At 49.1% G+C, this 26822-nt stretch overlaps 1 protein-coding gene across 4 annotated transcripts in view; it reads right to left on the reverse strand.

Annotated features, from left to right (window-relative positions):
* Positions 1–1905: 1905 nt before the first annotated feature.
* The window catches only part of NSDHL (NAD(P) dependent steroid dehydrogenase-like), a 42658-nt gene continuing 17741 nt past the window's right edge, over positions 1906–26822 (reverse strand). For all 4 annotated transcript variants that reach the window (XM_054039058.1, XM_054039056.1, XM_054039055.1 and 1 more), the window contains exons 6-8: positions 12759–12901; positions 10007–10109; positions 1906–8873 (exon numbers count right to left, since the gene is read on the reverse strand). In XM_054039058.1, coding sequence (XP_053895033.1) covers positions 8541–8873; positions 10007–10109; positions 12759–12901 — 579 coding nt within the window. In that variant the 3' untranslated portion in view covers positions 1906–8540. The remainder of the gene's footprint in view (positions 8874–10006; positions 10110–12758; positions 12902–26822) is intronic.

Here is a 26822-nt window from a genome sequence, read left to right on the forward strand (position 1 = left end):
CGAAGAAGTGGTGCTTCATGGTGCGGTGCCAAGACTTCAACAACATGCTCCAACTGGGGTCTCATCATAGGCACCAGCCTGGCAAAGTCCTGGACCAGTGGCAAGGACAGAATGCCGACATCATTGATATCGTTGGTACTGGCATCATTTCCATCACCAACTAACTATTAATTATATACAACTAGGCTAAGATATAAATTTGAGAGATTGTGAAGAAAATCACACAGAGCTCCAACTCCAGTTGACGGGCAGTAAGAAGGAACTGAGGGGGGCTGCCTCATAGAACCACAGGCGGGACTACATGCACAAGTGCTGCCTCTCTACAGGTATTGCTAGGCAAGTCTCCAGCCCAGGTACACAGATCACACACATCCTACATGGGATACACATCTACTTGAAGAAGAATCATTAGTTACCCACAGTGGAACAGCTTTGAGAGGAGATTGAGGGAGCACCTCAGTTGTAGAGCACTTGCCAAATAGGTGGGAAACCCAGTTCAAACCCTTTCTCCCTGCCTGGCAGAGGGGGGAATTGAACCCAAGTGTCCCATGTCTTAGGCAAGTGCTCTAACTGCTGGGCTATAAGATGGGTGCCGCCTCCTCCTCCTTCAGCTGTGTTGTGTGAAGTGAAGCAGGTGCTGGACTCATTCCCCAGGAAACACCTTAGGTGCTTAAACCACAAGATGCCAAGTGTCTGGTTCCTGTTTCTGGAACACTAAGCACTGTGAGGCCCCTGCCTGCAGCCTGGAATTAGGCATCATCTCTGAGAGGGGAGCAGGACTTAGCACACAGCTCTCAGCTCAGCATCTCCCATTGGCTACTTTAGGTGGCTCCCCACCTGGCATGCTGGCTTCTGTGACTCACATTCTAAGGTGCCCATTCATTGTATAGGGAACCTAGGAGCCTAACTCAGGCTCTGTGGCTCACTGTGGTGTTGTCATTCTCTAGGCACCTAAAAGATGGGAGCCACGATACTCAGCGCTGCATCATTTAAGTCCCTATATGGATCTGGGTCCTTGTGGAGAAGAGGTGTCTCTAAGCTAGTGGCTATAATTTCAGCCATGTTAATATCTGACTTCAGCCCAGCCATAGTGCAGGGTTTCTATCTGGTTTGTAAAGTAAAGGCTAGTGATGCTATGTTGAAGAGATGGTGAGGTGACCTAATCGATAGGGAGTACTGAGTAGGTCAGTCCAATTCCAATTCTCCCAAATGCTTTTTGTGAGCTACCAGCACACGGAGACCATTCTTGCCCTCCTCTAGCTACCTCACCTATCACAGTCTCTCATTTATTCCTCTCTTCATGAGCTGGGTTTTAGAGGGAAAATTCTAGCATGCACACTGCTCCTTACATTACACCAGTCCAACCAGTCTCAATGTTCCAGGTCCTGTAGCACTTCTGGCTGGATGCTACATTCCCTTGATACCCTGATGATCCTACAGTGGGAGAGGAAAGCCCTCCATTGCAATTACTGCTGATGGTTGAGATAGACAGTACTTGTGGTATGGTGAAAACAGAAGCTGGCAGACAATTCTAGCTGGCAAGTGCCATCTGCAGGCCAATCTATCATTGGTTCTGTACTTATCTGGCCCTCATTCCTGGGGTCTGAGCACCTCACAATCCCTTCTGCATTTATCCTCACAACACAGCTGCAAGGCAGGGGAAGTATCCCACAATTTACAGATGGGAAACTGAGGTCCAGAGAGGCTAAGGGATGGGTCTAAGGTCAGAAGTGAGTAAATCCCAGGCCCATGCTTCCTCTCACACAAAATGCAAAAGTGGAAGTGCAATAGCAATGTCACAGTTTAGAAACCAGTAACTTGCTTGACAGCTCAGTGAAGTGCACAACACACACTAGTACTTCCCCACTCTGTTGGAGATGAAGAGCAGGCTGACCCAGAGGCAGATTGAGTAAACAGGCTTCTTTATTGCGGTACTTGTTCCCCTTGACCCAATTGTCAAGTAAGTGGTAAGTTAATCACAACACACTTTTTTACCTAAGTTAATATGTAACTACCCATTTACTACAACATCCCCAAAACCCTTATTTGATAACATGAATGCCCATATAATGAATATTAATAGCTATATACAGAATATAATTATACCCAGCTGTTTACTGTTTTCAGCATTAAGCATATTATACAGACATTTTTACCTTGAAGATACATTTCTTTGCAGTAATTGTAGACACAAGTTCCCTTAATCAGCAGTTCACAGGTGAGGGAGGAAGGGGACATGACCCCGAGCTCGTTTATGTAGCTGGAAAAGGAAGGGAGGGGGGAGATAACACTTCTTTACACAAAGGATATCCTTCAGACAACCACATTCCTTATGCAGCTGCAACGCTTATCTATCCTAACATAGTGAATGCTAATGGGAAGGGGATAGGTTTAGCAGATAAAATAAAAAAAGAACAAGTTAAAAATCACTTAGAAAAGTTAGATGCCTGCAAGTCACCAGGGCCTGATGAAATGCATCCTAGAATACTCAAGGAGCTAATAGAGGAGGTATCTGAGCTTCTAGCTATTATCTTCGGAAAATCATGGGAGATGGGAGAGATTCCAGAAAAATGGAAAAGGGCAAATATAGTGTCCATCTATAAAAAGGGAAATAAAAACAACCCAGGAAACTACAGACCAGTTAGTATAACTTCTGTGCCAGGAAAGATAATGGAGCAAGTAATTAAGGAAATCTTCTGCAAATACTTGGAAGGTGGTAAGGTGATAGGGAATAGCCAGCATGGATTTGTAAAGAACAAATCATGTCAAACCAATCTGATAGCTTTCTTTGATAGGATAACGAGTCTTGTGCATAAGGGACAAGTTGTGAATGTGGTATACCTAGACTTTAGTAAGGCATTTGATACGGTCTCGCATGATATTCTTATCGATAAACTATGCAAATACAATTTAGATGGGGCTACTAAGGTGGGTGCATAACTGGCTGGATAACCGTACTCGGAGAGTTGTTGTTAATGGTTCCCAATCCTGCTGGAAAGGCATAACAAGTGGGATTCCGCAGGGGTCTGTTTTGGGACCGGCTCTGTTCAATATCTTCATTAATGACTTAGATATTGGCATAGAAAGTACGCTTATTAAGTTTGCAGATGATACCAAACTGGGAGGGATTGCAACTGCTTTGGGGGACAGGGTCATAATTCAAAATGATCTGGACAAATTGAGAAATGGTCTGAGGTAAACAGGATGAAGTTTAACAAAGACAGATGCAAAGTGCTCCACTTATGAAGGAAAAATCAGTTTCACACATACAGAATGGGAAGAGACGGTCTAGGAAGGAGTACAGCAGAAAGGGATCTAGGAGTTATAGTGGACCACAAGCTAAATATGAGTCAACAGTGTGATGCTGTTGCAAACAAACAAACATACATACATGATTCTGGGATATAACAATAGGTGTGTTGTGAGCAAGACACGAGAAGTCACTCTTCTGCTCTACTCTGTGCTGGTTAGGCCTCAGCTGGAGTATTGTGTCCAGTTCTGGGCACCGCATTTCAAGAAAGATGTGGAGAAATTGAAGAGGGTCCAGAGAAGAGCAACAAGAATGATTAAAGGTCTTGAGAACATGACCTTTGAAGGAAGGCTGAAAGAATTGGGTTCGTTTAGTTTAGGAAAGAGAAATTGAGAGGGGACAAGATAGCAGTTTTCAGGTATCTAAAAGGGTGTCATAAGGAGGAGGGAGAAAACTTGTTCACCTTAGCCTCTAAGGATAGAACAAGAAGCAATAGGTTTAAACTGCAGCAAGGGAGGTTTAGGTTGGACATTAGGAAAAAGTTTCTAACTGTCATGGTGGTTAAACACTGGAATAAATTGCCTAGGGAGGTTGTGGAATCTCCATCTCTGGAGATATTTAAGAGTAGGTTAGATAAATGTCGATCAGTATTTGGTCCTGCCATGAGGGCGGGGACTGGACTCGATGACCTCTCGAGGTCCCTTCCAGTCCTAGAATCTATGAAAAAAATCCTTAAGCAGAAGGGAAGGGAGAGGGATAGGGATGGCAACTTTATCTGTCAAGCGAAGAAACGGTGCCTGTCTGTGCCTTTACTTCCTAATACCATGCTAGCACACAAGCGGTTTCCCAGGTCTTTACTTAACCCTCACATATCCCAACACACTCTTTAGCACAAGAAGCATTATAGGCCTTTCACAAAGTCAGGGTGTCAAAACCCCCACCCCAAAGTGGCAGACCTCACTATTGCAGGTGCATTCCACTGTGGTAGGATACAAGTTGGCAGGGAACCAACACAGAATTGGAGAGCCAGGGAGGGCAAAGAGGTAGATAATGGCAAAGAAGTTTAATTTAGGTGTAAGCTTTGAGAAGGGACGCTTGTTTTCCCATTATGCTCTCTGCAGGACCATGCAGTACTGAAATGAGTAACAACTGTGGTTTGGCAGTGTCATGGCATATTCTGGTTACAGGAAAAACCCAAGATTGTTACGAGGGACAGGGACAGGGCACACCCTTTGCTTACTAAAGGATAAGAGAACTGGTGCTCATGCCCGCCACTGTTACAAATACATGGAGTAAAGGATGGCTCCACTTTAGTCACTAGTTAGTGCTAACACTATTGTGTCATTGTCGCACATGCAGAGTAAAACCCAGGGCAGCCCATGGATGAGGGCACCTGGCTCCAACTGAAGCTAGAGGCAGGATATGGACCCAAGAGGTTTCAGCACAGCCACAGTCCTGTCTACTCAGGCACCACAGCATGTCACAGAGGCCACTCGTTGCCAAAGGATGGTGGTCTAGAATCCAAACTTTAAATTTCACTCTTGGGGGTTGCAAAAGACAGTTACCTTTTTCCATAACTGGTGTTCTTCGAGACGTGTTGCTCATTCAACTTAGGTGTGTGTGCTCGCCCCATGCACTGGTCCTAGAAGTTTTTCCCATAGCAATATCTGTAGGGGACCAGCTCTGGTGCCCCCTAGAGTGGAATGCATATGCCGCCGGCTCCCTCCACCCTCAGTTCCTTCTTGCCGAAAATTTTAACAGCGGGGAAGAAGGGGGGGGGGGTCATTGAATGGACACGAGTAATACATCTCAAAGAACACCAGTTATGGAAAAAGGTAACTAACTGTCTTTTCTTCTTCGAATGATTGCTCATGTCCATTCAACTTACGTGACTCCATGCCGTACCCATGGAGGTGGGTAAGGAGTTCACGGACATGTAGATTGCAATACAGCTCTGCCGAACCCAGCATCGTACTTGGCCTGCTGTGTGATGGCATAGTGGGCTGCGAATGTGTGTACCGAAGACCACATACAGGCTTTACAGATGTCCTGGATCGGAACATCTGCCAGGAAGGCTGCCGAGGATGCCTGCACTCTAGGCGAGTGAGCTCTGACGATCGGTGGTGGGGCCCCTGCCAGCTCATAACAAGCCCTTATGCAAGCAGTAATCCAGTTAGAAATCCTCTGTGTGGACACCAGACGCCCTTCATCTTATCCGCTGTAGAGATGAAAAGTGGAGTTGACCTATGGAAAGGCTTTGTCCGAGCTAGGTAGAAAGCCAGGGCCCTTATTACGTCCAAAGCGTGGAGGCGCCTCTCTTCACTAGTCTCATGGAGCTTAGGGCAGAAGACCGGAAGGAAGATGTTCTGGCACATGTGGAAAGCAAACACCACCTTGCTAAGGAAGGCCAGGTGCCGACATTACTGCCTCCAGAAAAGTTATCTTCCACGATAGGTGAGACAGAGAGCACGAGGCCAAAGGGTGGGCCCATGAGCCTGGACAGAACCAAGTTGACATCCCACAGAGGGACTGGGGACCGAACTTGAGGAAAAAGTCTCTCAAGACCTCTGAGGAACCTAACCATCACGTCATGGGAGAAAACAGTCTGCCTTTGGACGGGGAAATGAAAGGCGGATATGGCTGCCAAATGCACCTTGAGAGAGGAGTGTGCCAGGTCCTGGTTCCTCAAATGAAGCAGGTAGTCTAAGATTGACTGCACCAAAGAATGCGATGGAGAGATGCCCCATTCGGCCGCCCAGTGGGAAAAACTCATCCACTTTGCCAGGTAGATCTGTCTGGTCAAGGGTTTTCTACTTCCAAACAGGTCCGTTCTTCAGGATTCAGCCACACAGCATCCATGCTGGAGAGATGCAAGGTTGGGGTGTAAGAGGCAACCATGGTCCTGTGACAGGAGGTCTGGTCGATCCAGCAGGGATCACAGGGGGACTGCTGCCAAGTTCAATAGCATGCCAAATCAATGTTGATCATGATAACCTGTGCCTTGTCCCGCTTGATTTTTGCTAGGACCTTGTTGATGAGCGGAATCGGGAGGGAACGTATAAATCAGGATTCCTGCCCATGGCAGGAGGAAGGCGTCGAAGAGGAAACCCTTGCCCAGACCCCATCTGGAGCAGAACCTGTGGCACCTCCTATTCTGCCTGGTGACGAACAAATCCACTTGTGAAGTTCCCCACTTCTGGAAGATCATGCCAGCTACCTCTGGGTGGAACACCCACTCGTGGTGAGAGTCCCCGCTTAGGTGATCTGCTACCATGTTCCTGGCACCCGGCAGGTGACACGCTTCTAGATGGATTCCGTGGTCGATGCAGAAGTCCCAGAGACGGAGTGCCTCTTGGCAGAGGGCCAAGGATCATGCTCTGCCTTGACTGTTGATGTAGAACATTTAGGCTGAGGACTCTGACTACTCTGCCCAATCGGTGAGGTAGGAAGACCACGCATGCTCTGCACACCACCCTGAGCTCTTTGACATTTATGTGTAGCGTTGATTCCTCTGGAGACCACATACCTTGGGTCTGGAGGCTGCTGAGGTGTGCCCCCAGCCGAGGTCCACTGCACCCAGCTGCAGTCGACCCTCTACCTCCTGTGAGAGAAGACTCTTGCGAGAAGGGTCCCTGAAGAGATATTGGGAGGAGGGGTGGGAAGGGCGGGTAGAAAGTATCTGAAGGGTGTAACCCTGCACCACCATATTGAGGACCCATCGGTCCAATGTTATAGACACCCATGCAGGGAGGAAGGAAGAAAGGCAGTTGGCAAATAGAGGGGAGGAAGGATCCAGAAAACAGTCCGGTAGGTCGCCCTGGGGCATACCCTCAAAACAGGTGCTTGCCTATCTGCTAACTGCGGGTCGAGCTCGACTGGGATGTAAACAGGGGTTGGTGGCCAGGTCATCTCTTGTAGCCCCTGGATTTTTTTGTGGGGAGGCTCCTGGCGAGGGTGGCTCCCCTGGCTTTGAGACTGCTGTGGACTAAGCCACTTGCAGGAAGGGCAGGGGATGTACAAGCCCAGTGTTTCAGGGTCATGCAGGAATCTTTCAGACCATGGAGTTTATTGTCCATCTGTTCTGCAAACAGGGTGTGCCTGTCAAAAGGGAGGTCTTGCATTGACTGCTGAGCACCCAAGGAAAGCCCAGAGTGGAGCAGCCAAGAAACCCTGCCCAACATGATGGCTGATGCCATGGTATGGGCAGCGGTGTCTGCCCCGTCCACCACTGCCTGGAGAGTTGTCTGGCTGTAGTCAAGCCCTCATCCAGGACTGCCTGGAACTCCTTCCTAGAAGCCTCAGGAAGGGAGCTCTTGAACTTGGTCATGGCCTGCCACATATTAAAATCATAGCGGCCTAGTAGGGCCTGATGGTTGGCCACCCACAACTATAGACCGGAGGACGAATAAACTTTATGCCCAAATAGGTCTAGTCTGAGTCTTTATTCTTAGGGGTAGCCCGCGGTTGACGCAGTCTCTCTCTGTGGCTGACTGCCTCTACCACTAGGGAATTGGGAGCAGGGTGGGTATAAAGGTGGGTATAAAGGTACCTGTGACCCTTGGATGGCATAAAGTACTTGTGCTCCGCTATCTTGGAGATCGGAGGCAAGGAGGAGGGGGCTTGCCAGAGGGCATTTGTAATTTTTGTGACCCCCTCATGTAGAGCCAAAGCTACCCTGGCCGCAGCTACGGGGCAGAGAACATCAGAGAGAGTCTGCGGGCTCCTTTAACTCCTCCGCCTAGAGGCCCAGGTTGGCGGCGACCCTCTAACAGCTTCTGATGTGCCTTGGCATCATCCTGGGGAACCAGTGGAGAGGGCCCCACTATAGCCTCGTCTGGCGACACCGAGGAGGAAGCCGGTAGCAAGGGGTCCTCCGCACCCAGAGGTGGTCCAGCAGCTTGCTCGCCCACTTCCTCCTGTGCCTATTCTGTTACTCAATCCACAGCCATTAGGAAAGGCTGGCATAGTCACCAAAGCAGCAAAATAGAAGTTATGGGCAGAGACAGCAGGGGATGGAATCTGGGTGTGCTAGCTCACTATTTTACAAGGAAACATTAGGGTGTTTATTCAAACAGAGAAGCAGCCAATAACTATTTTAGAACAGGCTGTCACACAAAGCAGTCACAGAGAGGTACGGACTGTTAGTACAACTACAGGATGAAGTCCTTCAATCCAGAGAAACTTGTTATTCCTAGGAGAGGCTTGAGGAAAGGTTCATCTGTCCAGAGAATACAGATCTCTTCAATGCCCTTGTTAAATTTATTAGCTAGAGGGGTTTCTCTGGGTTTCCTTACTTGGCCCGGCGTAGGTGGGAATAGCTCTGGATAGTCCTCTCCACTGCTTCATCCAGGCTCACCACCGGCTTGTAGCCCATGTCCCTTTTGGCCCTCTTGCAACTGTAGTAATGGAATGTCCCAGCTAATGCTACCCGCATGGGGGTGAAGGTAGGTTTGATCGTGATGAGTGGACTCAGCAGCAGCAACACCAGAGACAGTAAGAGGGCTAAGTAATATGCCACCCAATAGGGTATTTGGTATTTGGGTGCATCGTAGTTCAAGCCAGTCAAGATACGGGACATGAATGACCAGAAAGGGACTGGCTCATCGTTTGTGATGTGAAATGCCTGAAAGAAAGAACACAAAAAAAGCCTTGTGATTAAATGTGACAATTTGGACACATTTTTATAAAGTCCTAGTTTTCATTTCATTTTATTGTTGAATAGATTAATACCCGCAGCTTTGCTCTGATGATTCTTAGTATCAGACTTAAAGAAAATTAACTACATTTAATATCAAGAAATGGCCATTTACGGAGCTACAACTCCCCCCCCGTGTTAAGAGAACCCACTGCTCCCAACAAACCAGAAGTGAAAATTCACCCCCCCAAGTGGCATAGTTAAGCCAACCTAAGTCCTCATGTAGACAGCTCTAGGTTGAGAGAAGAATTCTTCTCTTGACCTAGCTACCGCTTCTCGGGGAGGTGGATTACCTATGCCGATGGAACAACCCTCCCATTGGTGTAGACCGTGTCTACGCTGAAGCGCTACAGCTGCGCAGCTGTGCCACTGTAGCATTTTAAGCGTAGACAAGACCTCAGACTATTAGTGACTGTTGCACTGCTTAATTCTTTACCCAAAGATAACCTTGAGAATTTCTGCTGCTTTGGAGTGGGTGTTTTGTAACTGCTATGTTCTACTTTTTAAGTGCTTAGAGCTTTGATTGAGTAGTAAGTTTAAGTCCATCTATCTTTACCCCTTATGGTTGCAAGAAGCTTTTAACAGATGCACAGCCATCTGAATGAATCTGCAGCCAAAAAAAAGCTAAGAGGTGCGAACTACCTCCATTGGTCTTCAAAGTTAACATCCCATTGAGACCAATATTTCCATGTCAGTATTAACTATTTTATTGCCAATCCTACTAGCAGAAAAATGCAGCTATTTCAGGAGTGTGGGCAGAGCATAGATAGGGTACCACACTCCCTCCACCCCAGCTAAGTCCCGACCATAGGGTGTGGCAGAGCAGTGCATTTTGGGGTGAGGAGATGGCATCTGAGGGAAGTTTACACAGCACTTTTTCATAGTGGGTTTTATTCTAGTTAGTGCAGTCACTTTCCCGTGCAATAAAAATTCATCCAAGTCACTGAGAGGAAAGAAGAGCAAAGGGAATAAAATGTGTGTGAACAAAGAAGACACAAAGAAATGGAATCTCTGAACACACCCAGTTTTGCTATCCATATGCAACGGAGAGAATACCTTACCTTCCCACACAGGGGAGAGTCTTTATGAAGATGCTCTGCAGCTAGTATGTGCCCATGGACCACATTTTCCACAAAAGTAAAGTCTACTAGGTTCTTCCCATCCCTGCATACACAAAAGGAAAAAGCTTATCTCAACATACAAGGCAGCTGAAAAATCAGCAAGTGGCAAAAGGCAAAGCGACCAACATAGCTGAGCTCTCAGCTACCTCTTCTGCAGATGTCAGAAAAAGGTGCTGCTTCAGGGCTGGAGCACCCATGGGGAAAAATTAGCAGGTGCTCTGCACCCACCAGCAGCCAAGCTCCCCTCTCCTCACCTCCTTCTTCTCCCCCCACCCAGCACACTGTGTCCCCGCTCCTCCCCTTCCCTCCCAGCGCTTTCCACCCCTCCAACCTAACAGCTGTTTGGCGGCACTCAGGACTTTCCAGGAGGGAGGGGGAGGAGTGGGGAGAAGAAGCAGGGCAGGGATGGGGACTTGGGGGAAGGAGGTGGAATGGGGGCAGGGCAGAATGGGGGTGGGGCAAGGGTGGTGCAGGGGCAGGAAGAGGTGGGACAGGGCCGGGGTCGAGCACCCACCGGGCAGAGGGGAAGTCAAGAAGTCTCTAAGGCTTTGTCTACACTCGGACCTTACAGTGGCACAGCTGTACCGCTGCAGCTGCGCCACTGTAAGGTCTCCCATGTAGCTGCTCTATTCCGATGGGAGAGAGCTCTCCCACCAGCATAATTAAACCATCCCCGGTGAGTGGTGGTAGCTATGTTAATAGGAAAGTGGGTTTTTTCACACCCCGATTGATAAAAGTGCTAGTGTAGACAAACCTAAATCACTATTCAGGAAAGCAGAGCAAGCCTGGCACCATCCCAGCTCCTGTCCAAAGCCTTCAAAACCTGCAGTCACATCTAATTGAAATATGAAGGTTTGGGGACCCACAGAACATCAGTGGAACAATCCATAGAAGCAGAACAAATATGGATATTGTATCTAGCACAAAAGTGGTCATTTAAGGACAAGTTTTCTGCTCAATTATGAATTTGCCTGGCTCATTAAATTTAAATTTCATCCAAATTTGGCCCTGGCCAAAATGAGGGGGATCTTCACCTGCTTACATCAGAGTTGAATTTAACCCACTATGTTCATTAAATCAACAACTGGATTGTCAGATGCACTCTCCCAGCCCCTATCCCTGAACACAAATTTTTGTGAAACAATTGTCCTGATGATTTATAATTTTCAGTCATTGTGGATTTAATGAGCCATACAAAGACAGAAAAGAAAATATTCTTCACTGGAAGGGAATACATGAGTGTTTCTAGTTCTGCAGAGGCAACAGCTTTCTGATGGAGGAAAGTGGAGACTGTACAAGAAATGTTTCTGTAACATAAGATGGGAAAGCTTAAATTTATTTGGATTAATGATTCATAAAGCAGCTTGAGAGGGGAAGTTTAATTGATGGCAGAGGTGCAAGCTAACACAAAAGCCACACAAGACACCTCTCTCTCAAAATATCAGGGGGTAGCCGTGTTAGTCTGTATCCACAAAAATAACAAGGAGTCCGGTGGCACCTTAAAGACTAACAGATTTATTTGGGCATAAGCTTTCGTGGGTAAAAAACATTTGAAGAAGTGGGGTTTTTTACCCACGAAAGCTTATGCCCAATTAAATCTGTTAGTCTTTAAGGTGCCACTGGACTCCTTGTTTTGTCTCTCTAAACATATCTTCCTCACACGCCTCTACCCCTCCCAGTATGCAATTAAATCTATCATAAGCTGAATGGGAAATTTATTTTTTAAATCACAATATATGAGTCTAAGAAAAGTCTTAATGGCAGTCAGTACTATTTCTTGCTCTAAATTTTAAATTCCACACTACAAGTTGTGACACTTGCAATGAGGAAGCCAAGTTTTTGAACCTTATTATAGTTATCAATATGAATATCAAAATGCAATTTAAGTTTTGAGATCTCAATAAGAGAGTTGAAAGCAAGAATTGTATAACACTAGATGAGTTAATGTAACACAATCCATGCTCTGTCAGGTCTTGTTGCATATTATAGATGAACATAACTGGACCATTCTGAATGTGTGACTGGTCAGCTTTGAACTACTGTCCAAACTACTAGGGCTGTGGCATTTGAATGTAACCTCTCTCTGATTTACAGGTCAATCTTTGGTTTGACCTGTAATGTCTCAATCATAATTTAGCCATAATGATCAAGAATCTTCACTATAAGCTAGCATAGACCATCTTTAAGAGTTTGTTGTTCTATCTGATAAAGGCTCATATGCCACACTCATTACTGTTGAGTCTTCGTACCTTCCAGTAGTGCATTAAGCAATATTTGTACATAGTTATATTATAATTATATACATTTGTTCTAGATTGTTCATAGATAGCTCAAGTGATGTAGTCTCTTCAAACAGGAGACACACTCATCTCAGTGCCAGTATCCCACAAAAAGAAGGCTTCTTCAAAATGAATTCTGGGTCAAAGCAGTGGTGGTATAGCTGGGGAACCCATCATTTCCTGGACATTTTTTTTATGATTCCTGAGTAGGTTCTGTGTAGAAGTTGATGGACTGTTAAATCACCCATTCTGCCTAGTTCTTGGGCATCTCCAGTCAGGACCTTTGATTTAACATTGGAGAAGCACCATCCATATCTTTAATACTACAGATTTAATAATACTCTCTTCCAAAAGGGGCATGTCACTTTGGTATCAAATTTCCCATGAGAAAAAGATGTCTGAGCCTCTCTCACCCAATCATGAACTTCATTTTGCCACTCTTAGCTGCCTGAATGAGGATGGGAACCAGCTGGAGGTCCCTGGGACCAAATATCCCATGAGGGCGAATGGCAGTTGTGAAGAAATTATCCTCTGGGTCATTAGCATTTAACACTTCCTGTGGGAGACAAAAAGTTAGTCAAGAAAGACTGGTGAGACTGACAGATGGCTTAGAAATGCATCCCTTGCGTCATCCCATTGAACTGCTTCTCACTAGAAAAATGCTTCCTCTGCATCTTTTGGGGAAACCTCTCTCCAGCATCTATACAAGCTAATGCCCATCTATGCCTTTGGGGAACACCTTTTTCCTCTGGATTGCCTCCTTTTTTCCCCACTCCTCTTCCTGTCAGGAAGGCAGCAGACAAGGCCACATCCAGTTTCATTGTCAGACACAACTTCACAGATCGGCCAGCAAAGGAGGTCTCTCAACAAAGAAATCGTATCTATAGGTGAACAGTGGAACCCTGGAACTTTTAGAACTGCACTGCTCCATCCCATTCCTTGCTTAGGTAGTGGGGAATAGGAGAATCAGAAAGAATTATTTTTCCACCCCAAAATCCTTTAGCTCGTCAATAAATGAAAGATTTCCATCATTAGCTCCCTTAATGCACCTTTTGAGAAAGCATCATCTCACGCCACTGGAAGCACCAACTGATAACATGCAGACTTAGTTTATTTTTATTTCCATTAGGAGTTTCCAAACAATATGTTCTACCATATTCCAGCAGCTGGTGTCTTTCCCAGAAGAAACTCATGTTATGTGTTATGAAGTACTGAGTTGTATGTGCAAATAAATATATTTCCACTGCTTTGACAAAAACAAAGGCATAATTATGGGCATATTGGGCTGGATTTGTCCAATCATGTATTCATAAGCCTCCTACTCTATTAGTTCATCAATCTGCAAGGCAGCTGAGTTTGCAAATGAACGGATACTCTGATGCGATTTTTGAATGGCAAGTATATAGCTTTTTTTTAAAAAAAAGCTAAGCGTTTTTTCAAGGAATGCAAAAAGGCTGTTAAGCCTAATACTTTTGCTTAAGGGGCCACAGTCAACTTAAATTGGTATTCAAATGTAAATTCTACTGAAAACTTTATGAAACTTGAGCTTGTTTCCATACTTTTTTTTTTTAATTCCAACTACAAGGATTTGGTTTTGTTTCATTTAAACAGTCCCCTGCCATATTTAACACCCAACTCCTGCAGTACTAAGAACTTGCATGTGAAACAGACTTCAGGGATTTTCAGTGTCCCAAGTGGGAGAAAATGCAAAGTGCAAGAGACAGACAAGATTTTGCTTTCATAACGGAAAATGTTCTCAGCCCCAGAGGCAACAAAATGTGTTTGTACAACATATGATTAAGTTGACAGTGTCCCTTTAACTTTGCCCATCTCAGTTTCACCTTCCTGCTCTTTCCATAGTAATCCTCTGGCACACCTTCTCCACAAAAACACATCTCAAACATATATCCTACTTCAATAGCCTAACTTAGGCCACAGGTTTACTTTGCTCTCTTTTCTATTAAGCAAAGGTACTGCTGGTATAAGGGCAGGTTTGACAGCTGTGGAGACAAAGTTCTATATTTATGCAAAGAACAGGAACAGCATGAGCATCTGCTGTGAAAGCATCTTTTCCACTGCTCCATCAGTGTGCCACGATGCTATTTTAAAGGCACCAGGGGAGATTTTCAAAGGTGCATGCAAACCACTATTTCTATTTTTGAAAGTCTCCATCATCTCTACATGAGAGATATTCGTGCATTCTTTATGGCTCATTAGTGTCTTTGCCAAGACTGCCAGCAAGGAGACAAAAAAGTTACCCGCCTTTTCGTAACTGTTGTTCTTCGAGATGGTGCTGCTCATATCCATTCCATTCTAGGAGTGTATGCGCCCACGTGCACTGTTGTCGGAGGCTTCTGCCTTAGCAGTATCTGGAGGGCCGGCTGTGGTGCCCCCTTCAGTGCCGCACTCATGCGTCGGTATATCAGGCACCGCTGGCCCTAAACCCTCTCAGTTCCTTCTTGCTGGCAACTCCAACAGAGGGGCAGGAGGGCGGGTAATGGAATGGACATGAGCAACACATCTCGAAGAACAGTTACGAAAAGGTGGGTAATCATTTTTCCTTCGAGTGCTTGCTCATGTCTATTCCATTCTAGGCGACTCACAAGCTGTATCCATGGAGGTGGATTCGGAGTTCATGGTCGTGCGGCTTGCAGCACTGCTCTACTAAAGCCAGCATCATCTCGAGCTTGTTGGGTAAGCACATAATGAGACATGAATGTGTGAATGGACTACCAGATAGCGGCCCTGCAGATATCTTGAATGGGCACTTGGGCCAGGAAGGCAGCTGCCGAGGCTCGCGCTCTAGTTGAGTGGGCGGTGACAATCGTCGGCGGAGGCAGCTTCGCCCATCATAGCAGAAACAGATGCAGGCAGTGATCCAAAATGAAATCCTCTGGGCGGACATCCGACAACCTTTCATCCTATCTGCCACCTCAATGAACAACTGAGTCAGTTTGCGAAACAGTGTGGTCCTTTCTATGTAGAAGGCTAGCACTCTCCTGACCTCCAGGGAGTGCAACCTATGTGCCTCCTCAGACTTCTGAGGCTTTGGAAAGAAGACTGTCAAGAATACGTCCTGGCTTGTGTGAAACTGCAAAACCTCCGTGGCCAGGAAAGCCAGGTGTGGCCACAGCTGGACCTTGTCCTTGAAGAAGACAGCATACAGCGCTTCCAATGTGAGTGCCCTAACCTCGGAAACCCTTCGGGCAGAAGTTATAGCCAGGAATGAGGCCTTGCAGGAGAGCAGAAGAGAACAGAACACCAAGGGGTCGAAGGGGGCTTTTGCGAGCTGAGTACCAGATTAAGGTCCGATGAAGGGACAGGATCCCGGACTTGAGAGTAGAGCTGCTCCCGACCTTTTAAGAACCAGACCATCATGCCAGGCGCAAAGACCAATCTGCCCTGGATGGAGAGTGAAAGGCTGATATAGCAGCCAAGTGGACCTTAATGGATGAAAGGGACAACCCCTGGAGCTTAAGATGCACAAGGTAGTCCAGGATCAGCTGCAGTGAGACCTGCTCAGGCCCAATCTGTGAAAACATGAAGCTTTTCCATTAGCCAGATAGGTGGCTCTAGTGGAGGGCTTTCTCTGCTGGACTCAAGCCGAGCACTCCTACTTCTCAGTAATCAACCATGGAGCAACTAAGCTGTGAAGTGCAGCAGCCAGCTGTGATTCTGCGACAGGAGATCCAACCAACGGAGCAGTGGCATCGAGTCCAATACTCACAGGTCCACAAGCATACTGAACCAGTGCTGGCGAGGCCAAGCCAGGGCGATCAGGATGACCTTTGCCTTGTCCCGCTTGACCTTTATGAGGACATTGTGGAGCAATAACACCAGCAAGAAAGCGTAAATCGGAGCCTCTGACCACAGGAGTAGAAAGGTGTATTGACAGGGACTTCCTGCTATCCCCCGGAACAAGCAGAACAGGTGGCACGTCCTGTTCTGGCAAGTTGCAAACAGGTCCACCTGGGGAGACCCCCACTTCCGGTCGACCACATCAGGATGGAGAGACCATTCGTGGCGAGATGAGAAGTTTCTGCTGATGTGATCCGCCAAAACGTTCCTGGTCCTGGGGAGGTGCACTGTCACGAGATGAATGGCATGCTACACACAGAAGTCCCAGAGCTGGAGAGCTTTCCAGCAAAGGTCTGATAACCTGGCTCCACCTTGTTTGTTGGTATAAAACATCGTGGCAGTGTTGTCCATCAGGACTTGAACCACCTTGCCTTGTAGCTGGGACCGAAAAGCCTGGAAGACCAGGTGAACCGCCCTGAGCTCCCTGACATTTATGTGGAGGGAGCAGTTGACCCCCAACCAGCAGCCTTCTGTACTGAACCCTCCTAGGTGGGCTCCCCAGCCTACATCTGAGGCATCGGACACCAGAGTCAATGACGGGGCCGGGGCCGTGAAGGGAACTCCCTGCAAGACTGATGCAGGGTCCAGTCACCATGCCAGGGATGCCCGAAGGTGATCCGGCACCTCGACTACCGGGTCCAGGTTGTGCCTGTTGGGGATGTAGACTGACACCAACCACACCTGCAGCGGGTGGAGATGGAGCTAGGCATGGTGGACCACATTGGTGCAGGCCGCCATATGGCCTAACAACCTTAGGCAGGTGCAGGTGGTGGTGAGCGGATGATCCCTCACATGGGAGATTACATCCGACATGGCTCAGAAGCGGGATTCCAGGAGGAATGCCCTTGACGGCATGGAGTCGAGATCCGCCCAGATGAACTCTATCCATTGCACTGGTACAAGGGTTGACTTCTTTTCGTTCACTAACAGGCCCAAGTTGCGGTGCATGGCTCGTACCAGATTGAGGCTGGTCTGCACGTGATCCTGTGATCTACCCTTGATGAGCCAATCGTCGAGATAAGGATAGATCCCCTGGGGTCTCTGGTAAGCGGCTACTGGGTCCATGCATTTTGTAAAGACCCATGGGGCCAAGGATAGGCCAAAGAGAAGTGCTGTAAACTGGAAATGGCGCTAGCCCACCACAAAAGGAAGGAACCACTTGTGTACTGGGAAGATAGAGATACTGAAATAAGAGTCTCTCAAGTCAAGCGGAATACCAGTCTCCCAGATATAGGGAGGGAATGATGAATACTTCATTCAAAATTTCAACTTCATGAGGTATTTATTGAGCCATCACAGGTCCAGAATGGGACGTAGGCCCCCTTTTGTCTTTGGGATCAGGAAATAGTGAGAGTAGAATCTTTCCCCCCTCATTTCCTCAGGGACTTCCTCCACCGCTTCCTGTTGCAGTAGGTTTACTTCCTAAACAAGGAGCTGCTCGTGAGAAGGGTCCCTGAAGAGGGATGGGGAAGAGGGGGGTTGGGAGGGAGGGGTGACCGAAAAACGGAGGGTGTAGCCTGATGACATGATGTCCAACACCCAATGGTCCGAGGTGACCCTTGACCAAGCCGAACAGAAGGGACGGAGACGGTCGAGGAAAAGGTGGGGCAGACCTGGGGAGGTGACTGTTGCATCACTCTCGAGCGCACTATCAAAACGAGCGCTTCTGGCCCCATGGTGTTTTGCCTAGCCAGGCTGTGCCGGTGAGTGGGAGGATGAAGGGCGGCAGCAACTGAAACCAGCATCCCTTCTCCTTGCAGGTCCCTGCCAAGGCTGACACTGCCTTGGCGGTGGGGGTGGCCAGAATGGCTACCATGCAAACTAAGGAGTATGCATCCCCAGTGAGCGGAGGCTGGCCTGAGTGTCATTTAGGCCGTACAGCCTTGCATCCGTTTGGTTGGAGAACAGCCCAACTCCATCAAACGGGAGATCCTGAATAGAGGCCTGCATTTCCTAGGACAGGCCAGCAGTCTGGAGCCAGGAACTGTGCCTCATGACCACCACTGAGACGACCACCCTGGCAGACGAATTGGCCGCATCTTCGGCCATCTGGAGGGAGTACCAGGCCGCCGCGGTACCTTCCTCCACCAGAGCCCTAAACTCTTGGGCCACCTCCTGGGACATGGAGTCCTTTAACTTGTGGGACTCCCTCCTCAAGTTTAAGTTATAACACAGGGGTTGGCAACGTTGGCACGCGGCTTGCCAGGGTAAGCACCCTGGCGGGCCGGGCCAGTTTTATTTACCTGCTGACGCGGCAGGTTCGGCTGATCGCGGCCCCCCTGGCCGCAGTTCACCATCCCGGGCCAATGGGGGCGGCGAGAAACGGTGCAGGTGAGTGATGTGCTGGCCGCGGCATCTCGCCGCCCCCATTGGCCCGGGACGGCGAACCGCGGCCAGTGGGGGCCGCGATCGGCCGAACCTGCCATGTCAGCAAGTAAATAAAACTGGCCCGGCCCGCCAAGGTGCTTACCCTGGCGAGCCGCATGCCAACGTTGCCGACCCCTGTTATAAACACCTCAAAAGGGCCTGGTGGTTAGCCACTGGAGACTGGCCGTGGAATAAATTTTGCACCCAAAAAGGTCCAGTCTCTTGGCCTCATTTTTTGGGGTGGAACTGGCCAGCCCATTTGTCGGCTGCCAACATGACCAACGACTCTGGGGGCAGGTGGATGTATAGGTATTCAAATCCATTTGTGGGGACAAAAATACTTCTTTTCCATCCTCTTGGAAGTGGACGGGATGGAGGATGGGGTTTCCCAGATGGTCTTGGCAACATTCAGGACTGGGAGTGGGACACAAGTGGGGGTGAACGCGGAGAGCACATCGAATAAAGTGTGTGATTGCCCCACCATTTCCTCCGTCTTGAGGCCCAAGTTGGTGGCCACCCGGCGGAGCAGCGCTTGATGATCTCTGAAGTCATCTGGTGGGCTAGGCCAGGAGGGCTCTGCCACCGCCTCATCCGGAGAGGAGTAGGATGACTGGACTACCGAGAGAGGGCCCAAGGCATCTTCCCCAGCAGGGAAAGGAGGTCTCAGGGTGGGCACCTACTCCTCCACCGCAGCACCCAGCGGCGCATCCAGCACCACCGAACCCGGTGCCAACTGACATTTGGCCGATGTGGCGACCAAGGACTGGTGCATCAGCATAACGGGTACACCCAGGCCTTCCAATGGGGCCACTGTGTCAGCCACTAGCCCTGCTGCCAGGTCAGCATTGCCATAGCAGGTGCACCTTCTAGAGTCCAGTTGTGCTGCTGTCTAGGTGAGGGGCTGAACTTCCTCTGTGCCGGAAAAGTCCTCTTCCTCCGGAAATCAGGGCAGGGTCTTCAAGGCCTGGGTCTGGCGACTAACCATTGCAGTGCCTGGAGTAGGGGGAGAGGCGCCGAGTTGGAGAGCGTCCCTGAGGCCTCAGTGATGGTGACCATCATCGCAAAGACAACCAGTGCAGACTGTAAGGCGACCAGTGTCTCTCGCTAGGCGAGTCCAGGCGCAAGGGCAGAGACCGGGAATGTGGTGCTGGCGACCTGTAGAGGCAAACCAGTGACCTGGGCTGATATGGAGACCAACAGTGTGGCTCTGCCTTGGCTCCGGAGACCGGATGTGCTCATTTGCCTTCTGGGAGGCTTGCCCTTGCCTCACGGCAGGCTTGCCCTTGTGAGGGGCCTTAGCCGGGTCCATCATCACAAGTGGTGTTGATTGAAGTGGGAGTGCACGTTGCTCTCCGGGCACCGGGAGCTGAGAAGGCGTTGACTGCACCATCAGCCTGGCTCCCCCACTGCTCCCTGGAGTCCGTATGGGGTGCATTGGGGGGGTGGTACTCCCTGGGGCAGAGCCCCCTTGCGGCTCCAGTGTGGGTGGGCAGGCCAAGCAGGGTCTTTTGCCCAATGCCCCTTTATCCAGTTTGCTTGGTGCTGGGTCCCTCTTCTTGGCCTTCTTTATGGGCACCTGCAAAGGGGACCGCTGCCAGGAAGAACCTGGTGCCGGAGGTGCACTACGCGCCAAAGTGCTGGGTGCTGCGTGTGACGGGTTAGACCCCCTGCTGGGATGCCACCTGATGTACTGTGGTTTCACTGAGCCCCTTCTCCTGCTCAACCAGCCTGTATACCCTCTCAGTTTTGCTGAATTAGCCTCTTGCAGAGCACACACACACACACACACACACACACACACACACACAGAGGTAGGGCCACACCCAGCTGCAGACACAGACTGAAGTCAGCTCTGAAGTCACATTCACACCCCTTTTGGGGAATAAACCCAAAATAATACTGTCTTGCACTGTCTGCACAACACAAACTCAAAAATTCACCCTCTTCCTCAATGTGAAGAGAGATATGAATACCTTCTTCCCCCCCCCCCCCCAGTTAGAAATTGCACAAACTGGGTTTAATAATAAACAAAACAAATTTATTAACTCTAAAAGGCAGATTAAGTGGTTAAAGGGATAGCAAAATAAAGCAGATTACTAAGCAAATAAAACAAAAACGCAAACTGAGCTTGATTCACTAAAGAAATTGGCTACAAATCGTAATTTCTCACCCTAAAAGTTGTTTCAGGCAGATTACAGAGATTCTTGAAAGCCTGCTGCATTGGCCTGCAGCTTGAAACTTCAGGTATTATTACTCACAGTCTACACAACCTTCGAGCCTGGGCTCAATTCTTCTCCCCTCAGTTCAGTTCTTCTTTTCAAGTGTTTCCCAGTGTCTCTTTGGGCAGGGAGGAAGAGAACCACGATGATGTCTCTGCCCTGCCTTATATAGCTTTTGTGTATGGCAGGAACCCTTTGTCTTCCAGTGGCAACACACTGGCATTCCAAGGGGGGGGGGAGGGGGTCCAGTACCAGGTGACTCAGACCCATGTCTCTGCAGAGTTGTAGCAGCCATTACTCGCAGGCTGCCTGGAGGGTCGACAGGAAGACTAAGCTCTTTCACAGTCCATTATTGTCTTTGCTGATGAGCCATGAGCCCGGTCTGGTTTTTCATTGTTATACCTGAAGGACTGTGGGTGACACCCAAAGTAGCACAATTGAAATACAGATACTTGGTCAATATTCCTAACTTCAGTTACAGAAATGATACAGGCATACACACTGGATAATCACATTCAATAAATCAACCTTTCTAGTGATCTTACATGAGCCATCTTCCATAAAGTGTATCTCAGTTATGCCATATCCATATCATAAGCATATTTCCATAAAGAATATGGAGTGTAATGTCACACTGCGACCAGCCGTGCTGGCTCTGAGGCTGGGCGAAGAGCAGCCTTCATGAGGAGGGCCATCAAACGAATGTTGTGTTCTTTGTGTCCTGGGATGAAAGGACTTCCAGATGCAACACTTCTCTTTTATGTGGGATTCCACTAGACACTTCAAACAGTTGCTTTGCGGGTCACTAACAGGCATAGGCCTGTTGCAGTCAAAGCAGGGTTTAAAACCTGGAGACCGAGGCATGTCCCGCGTGGGGCAAAGTCCCTGCCGGGACCCTAACTGCCTATTTACTATATAACTCTATATAGAAACTACTATAAACAAACTATTTACAGCTATAGCACAAAGATCAAGTAGGGAAAAAAAACGCTGACCACCTGCAAAGTAAGGGAAAGAAGCACTCCTACTAACCACCATGGTTGGTAAGAAGCAACTGAGAGGGCGTAGGGCTGGTGGTGCCTGATAGAACAACGTAGGAGCGCAGCACTCAAGGGTGCACTACAGCCAGCCCTCTGGATACTGCTAAGGCAAAAGTCTCCGATAACTGCGCACAGGGGTGCACACACATCTAGAATGGAATCGACATGAGCAAGCACCTAAAGAAGAACAGCAGCTCTGATGAAATGAATGGTACATTTTATATCTTAGAGCTATCCTTTCAGGCTCTGAGAACTCAGGCAAACTTTGCTGCATCAGTTATACTTGGGTCACATTTTGAAGGTTTTCTTTGCAACCATAAGAGCTAGAGAGATCTTGTTTTTTAAATGAAAGCTGAGACTCTGAAAAACTAAGAAGTCTGTCCACCCCATGGCTAGTTGTCTGCCCCCACTGCACAAGACATGCCCTACTTTGGGAAGAGGAGGTTACTTACTGTAATTGGAGGCTCTTCACAATGTGCGGTCTCTATTTGGATTCTAAATGTGGATGTGCATGCTCACCATGTACTATGAAATTGTTCATAGTAGTGTCCGCTGACCACCGTATCTGAGGCTTTAAGAAGCTGGGCAGGTCAACACTGCTCCAGTTCCCTCTTCCTGGCAACAAAGCAGCCTGGAGTAGAGGGAAAAGAGAGCAGACTGGAATCCAGATAGGGACCACACATCTTGAAGAACCTCCAGTTACAGTAAGTAACCTCCTCTTCTTCGAGTGGTGGTCCCTATGTGGGAGAGTAGTGAGTAGTGCACAGGTAGAAGGCGGCTGCGAGGGCTTGGAAGAAGAGATAATACGAAGAACAGCATGGTCCACTGCAGCATTCGTTGATGTGGCAGAGGCGATGGCATAATGAGCGGATAAGGTGTAGACCGAGGCACAGGTGGCAGCCCGACAGATGTCATGCCATGGGACATCCGCCAGGAAGGTGGATGTAGCAGTGTGAGCCCGTGTGGACTGGGCCATGACTCCCGGGGGGGAGGGAGGGAAGAGAAATATGGGAAAGCATGTAGTGGTCCATGATGCAACAAGAGGCGTTGCAACGAAAGGGCATGGCTGCAACAACATTCCGCAATAGTGATAAAAAGCCAGTGGGGAGGCCTGAAAAGCACTGGGTATGCTGGAAGTAAAAGGCCAATTCATGGCAGACATCCAGGGTATGAAAATGCATTCCTGGGGAGAGGCCTGCAGTTTAGAGTAGAAGGTGGGGAGGTGCACAGATTGATTGAAGTGAAATGGGAAGGAAACTTAAGGGAGGAATTTGGGATGGAGACAAAGGGAGACCTTGTCCTTCTGCAAAACAGTAAAGGGGGGTCCTGCCATCATGGATGCTAGGTTCACTAACTTACCTTAGAGAGGTGATGGTCACCAAGAAGATCACCTTCATGGAGAGATCTAGGCGAGGGAGCATGTAGCAAGCGGCTCAGATGGTGGTTTGGTGAGGGCCAAGAGGATGAGGTTAAGGTCCCAGAGAGGAGTAGGCTTTCATATGGCGGGGAAGGCGTTGAGAAAGCTATGAAAAAAGGAGGAGGTAGTCGGGTGGGTGAAGATGGAGAAATCGACGCACTAAGCACCGCCAGGTGGATGCAGACAGAAGAGTGGGTGAGGCCTGACTGCTAGAGGTGAAGGAGGTAGTCCAGAATGGCAGGAACGGAGATAGTCCAAGGGGAGCCAGGCAACAAAACGGCACCCTTTGGCTTGGTAACATGCCCTAGTAGATGGGTGGCAACTCTGGGAAAGGATGCCACGAACAGGAGAGGAACATGCGTTGTCTACGCATGAGCCCCATCAAATACCAGGCCATGAAGTGGAAAGGACCCAGGATGGGGTGGTGTAGTCAGCCATGTTGTGTGAGGAGATTCAGGACGTCCAGAAGACGTATCTAGGGGTCAGAGAGGTGGAGGAGAGCCATGTACCAATACCGGCGGGGCGAGGAGGGGGCTCTGAGAAGAGTTGCACAATTTCACCATACTTTGCGGAGGACTTGGGGAAGTAAGGAAACAGGGAGGAAAGCATAGCATAGACTGGGGGTACAGGGAACGAGGAGAGTGTTGCCCTAGAAGCCTGGGCCAAGAGCACCTGTGGAGCAAAAAGAGAGGAAGTTTGTGGTTTTCTGGCATGGCAAAGAGGTCCCAAGTCAGCATGCCCCACAGGTGGAAAAGGGACCGGAGTTGTAAAGTTCCCACTTGTGATTGGCATGGAAGGAATGGCTGAGCAGGTCTGCCACGGAGTTGCTGGTTCCAGGAAGATGTACTGCCTGCAACATGTCGTCGTACTGGAGGCACCAGTTCCACAGGAGGATGGCCTCAGTAGAGAGAGGGGGATTGGGCTCCACCCTGCTTGTTGATGTAACAACAGCTGTCATGTTGTCCAACAGCAGTTGTACATAGCGGGATCGAAGGAGAGGCAGGAAGGCCCGGCAGGAAAGGCAAACAGCTTGCAGCTCTACGATGCCGAGATGCATCCGTGCTTCCTTGAGTGACCAGAGGCCCTGAGCCACATGGTCGTCTAGATGAGCACCCCAGCCAATGAGCAAAGCATCTGTCGTGAGGGTAAGGTGGGGTGTGGGAGGTGCGAAGGGAACGCCAGTCAAAACTGTGGCTGGATTGTGCCACCAGGTGAGAGGTGAGAACTGGTGGAGGAATGAGGACCCATTTTGTTGAGGTGGTTGGACTGCAGGTTGTAGATGGATGGAGCCACAGTTGGAGGCAGCACAAATGGAGATGGGTGTATGGGGTAACGGAGGTGCAGGATGCCATATGACCCAGAAGGGAGAGGCAAGACGGATGTGTGTACACAGGTGTCAGCAGAGCTATACAAGGAGGGTGATGAGAGTGGGGAAGCATTCTGAGGGAAGGTAAGCCCAGGCCGCTACGAGCGCCTATAAAGGTGAGGGAATGGGTAGCGGTGAAGATAGACTTTTCCTCATTGATGAAAACCCCTTGGGCGCCAAGGAGGGCACGCAGAGTTTGAATAGTGGTGAGGAGATGGGCTTGGGATGATACCATGAAGAGCCAATCATTTAAGCATGGGAACACAGAATGGCCCAGGCGGTGCTAACACAAGGGCAAAGACCTTTGTGAAGATGCGGGGGGTGTTAGCAATCCCAAAGGGGAGGGCCCAGAACTGATAATAAGAGTGTTTGACTGTGAAGCAGAGGAACTTGCGATGAGCAGGGTGGATGTCGATATGGAAATATAAATAAAGGATGCCTTCATACTGTGAACCAAGCTCCATGGGGAGAGGGGGAATAATGAGGGGGAGGGTGAACCATGAGGAAATGGAAGTTGCAAATAAATTTGTTCAGAAGGCAGAGGTCCAAAACAGGACTGAGGCCACTGTCCTTCGAAAAGAGGAAATAGGGGAACAGAAGCCCCAGCAGCGCTTGAGTTGGAAGGCATATGCTTCCTTCTGGAGGAGGGATGAGTGTGATAATGTGGCAGGATGCTCCCGGGATGGGCAGCAAGTTGGGAAGGAGATAAACTCAATCAGGTACCCACAATTAATGTCCAGCACCCAGCAGTCTGTGGTAATGTTGCCCCAGTTGTGAGCAAAGAGGGCAAGGTGACCCTCGAAAACCACCTGTGGAGTGACAGGAAGGTGGTGGGGCGGTTAATGGATCTCAGGGAAGGAGTCAAAAGGGCCATTTTGAGGAACGTTGGAGACAGATGAGAAAGCAGTGGCAGGGTAGCAAAGTCGCTGGATGCACAGGCGGTGCCGAAAAGGATAGGGCTGGTGGTAAGGCTGGTACGTGGTCGGAAGGAGGAGAGTTGTTGGTAACGGGGGGGGGAGGGGGGGGGGAAAAAGAGAGAGAAGAAGGCCCAGGGACTGGAGAGTGGCACAGGAGTCCTTGAGGAAGTATAGGGACTCATCCACCTCGAAGCTGAACAACTTATGGTTGTCAAAGGGGAAGTCCTCAAGGGTGGTTTGGACCTCTTTTGGGAAGCCACTGGATTGAAGCCAGAAATCCCAGTGAAGAACGACCCTGGATGCTAGCAAGCAGGATGCAGTATTGGCAGCATCAACCACAGCCTGGACAGCAACCTTGGCCACCAACTTGCCTTCATCCAGTTGGCACTGAAAGTCTTGTTGCTTCTCTGGGGGGAAAGGAAGGCCTGGAAGTCTGCAGGCTTGGAGTATGATAGGAAGTCATACTTGGCCAAGATGGCGATGCAGAATTGAAGGCCAGCAGAGGAGCAGACCTTACAGCCCATGAGGTCCAACTTCTTGGCAGCCCAATCAGGGATGTAGACCACAGGTGTCAGCAGGCATGCTCAGTCACAGGTTGGACCACCAGCGAATTACGGAGAGGGTAGGTGAAAAAGTCCACACCCTTCGAAGGAATGCAATAGCGGCATTCCATCCGCTTCGGTGTTGAGGCACAGGAAGCTGGGGTGTGCCAGCCTGGGCCGGTTGTAAGAGTGCGTTGTGAATGGGGAGGGCAATATGCGAGGGTCCAGGAGATCCTAGGATGTCCAAGAATTGATCCTGTGGGTCCTGGACATCTTGGATAGGCAGATTGAGGGTGTTGTTCATATGTTGAAATAAGTCCTGGTACTGCAGTAGGTCAGCAGAAGATGAGTGTAGGAGGGATGATGGCATCATCGGGAGACGAGGAAGCGCCTGTATGGACTGGGGTTGGTAAGGTCACTGTCAGTAACACCAGTGCCGCCAGAACAGGGACAGCCTATGGGTCGTCAAAGATGGAGGAAGGGGCCACGTGCGTTGGGGATGGACAGTGTCATGAGTGAGCTGGCATGCCATGGTCATGGTAGGGCTTCCACATGGCCCAGTATGGCCCGGGATATGGGTCACCAGGCAGCGGTGGTGCTCGGAAGTAATGGTACCATGGATTGGCCGGTGGGGCGTATGCGGGAGGGTATGGATGGCACTGAAGGTCCGAGCTGTAGGACCGTACAGGCGAGAATGCGGTGTTCAGTTCGGAAGACCACTTAGATTCAGAAGACAGGTCTGGTAGGGGCA

Source organism: Malaclemys terrapin, chromosome 9 (assembly GCF_027887155.1).
Source record: "Malaclemys terrapin pileata isolate rMalTer1 chromosome 9, rMalTer1.hap1, whole genome shotgun sequence".
Lineage (NCBI taxonomy): Eukaryota > Metazoa > Chordata > Testudines > Emydidae > Malaclemys > Malaclemys terrapin.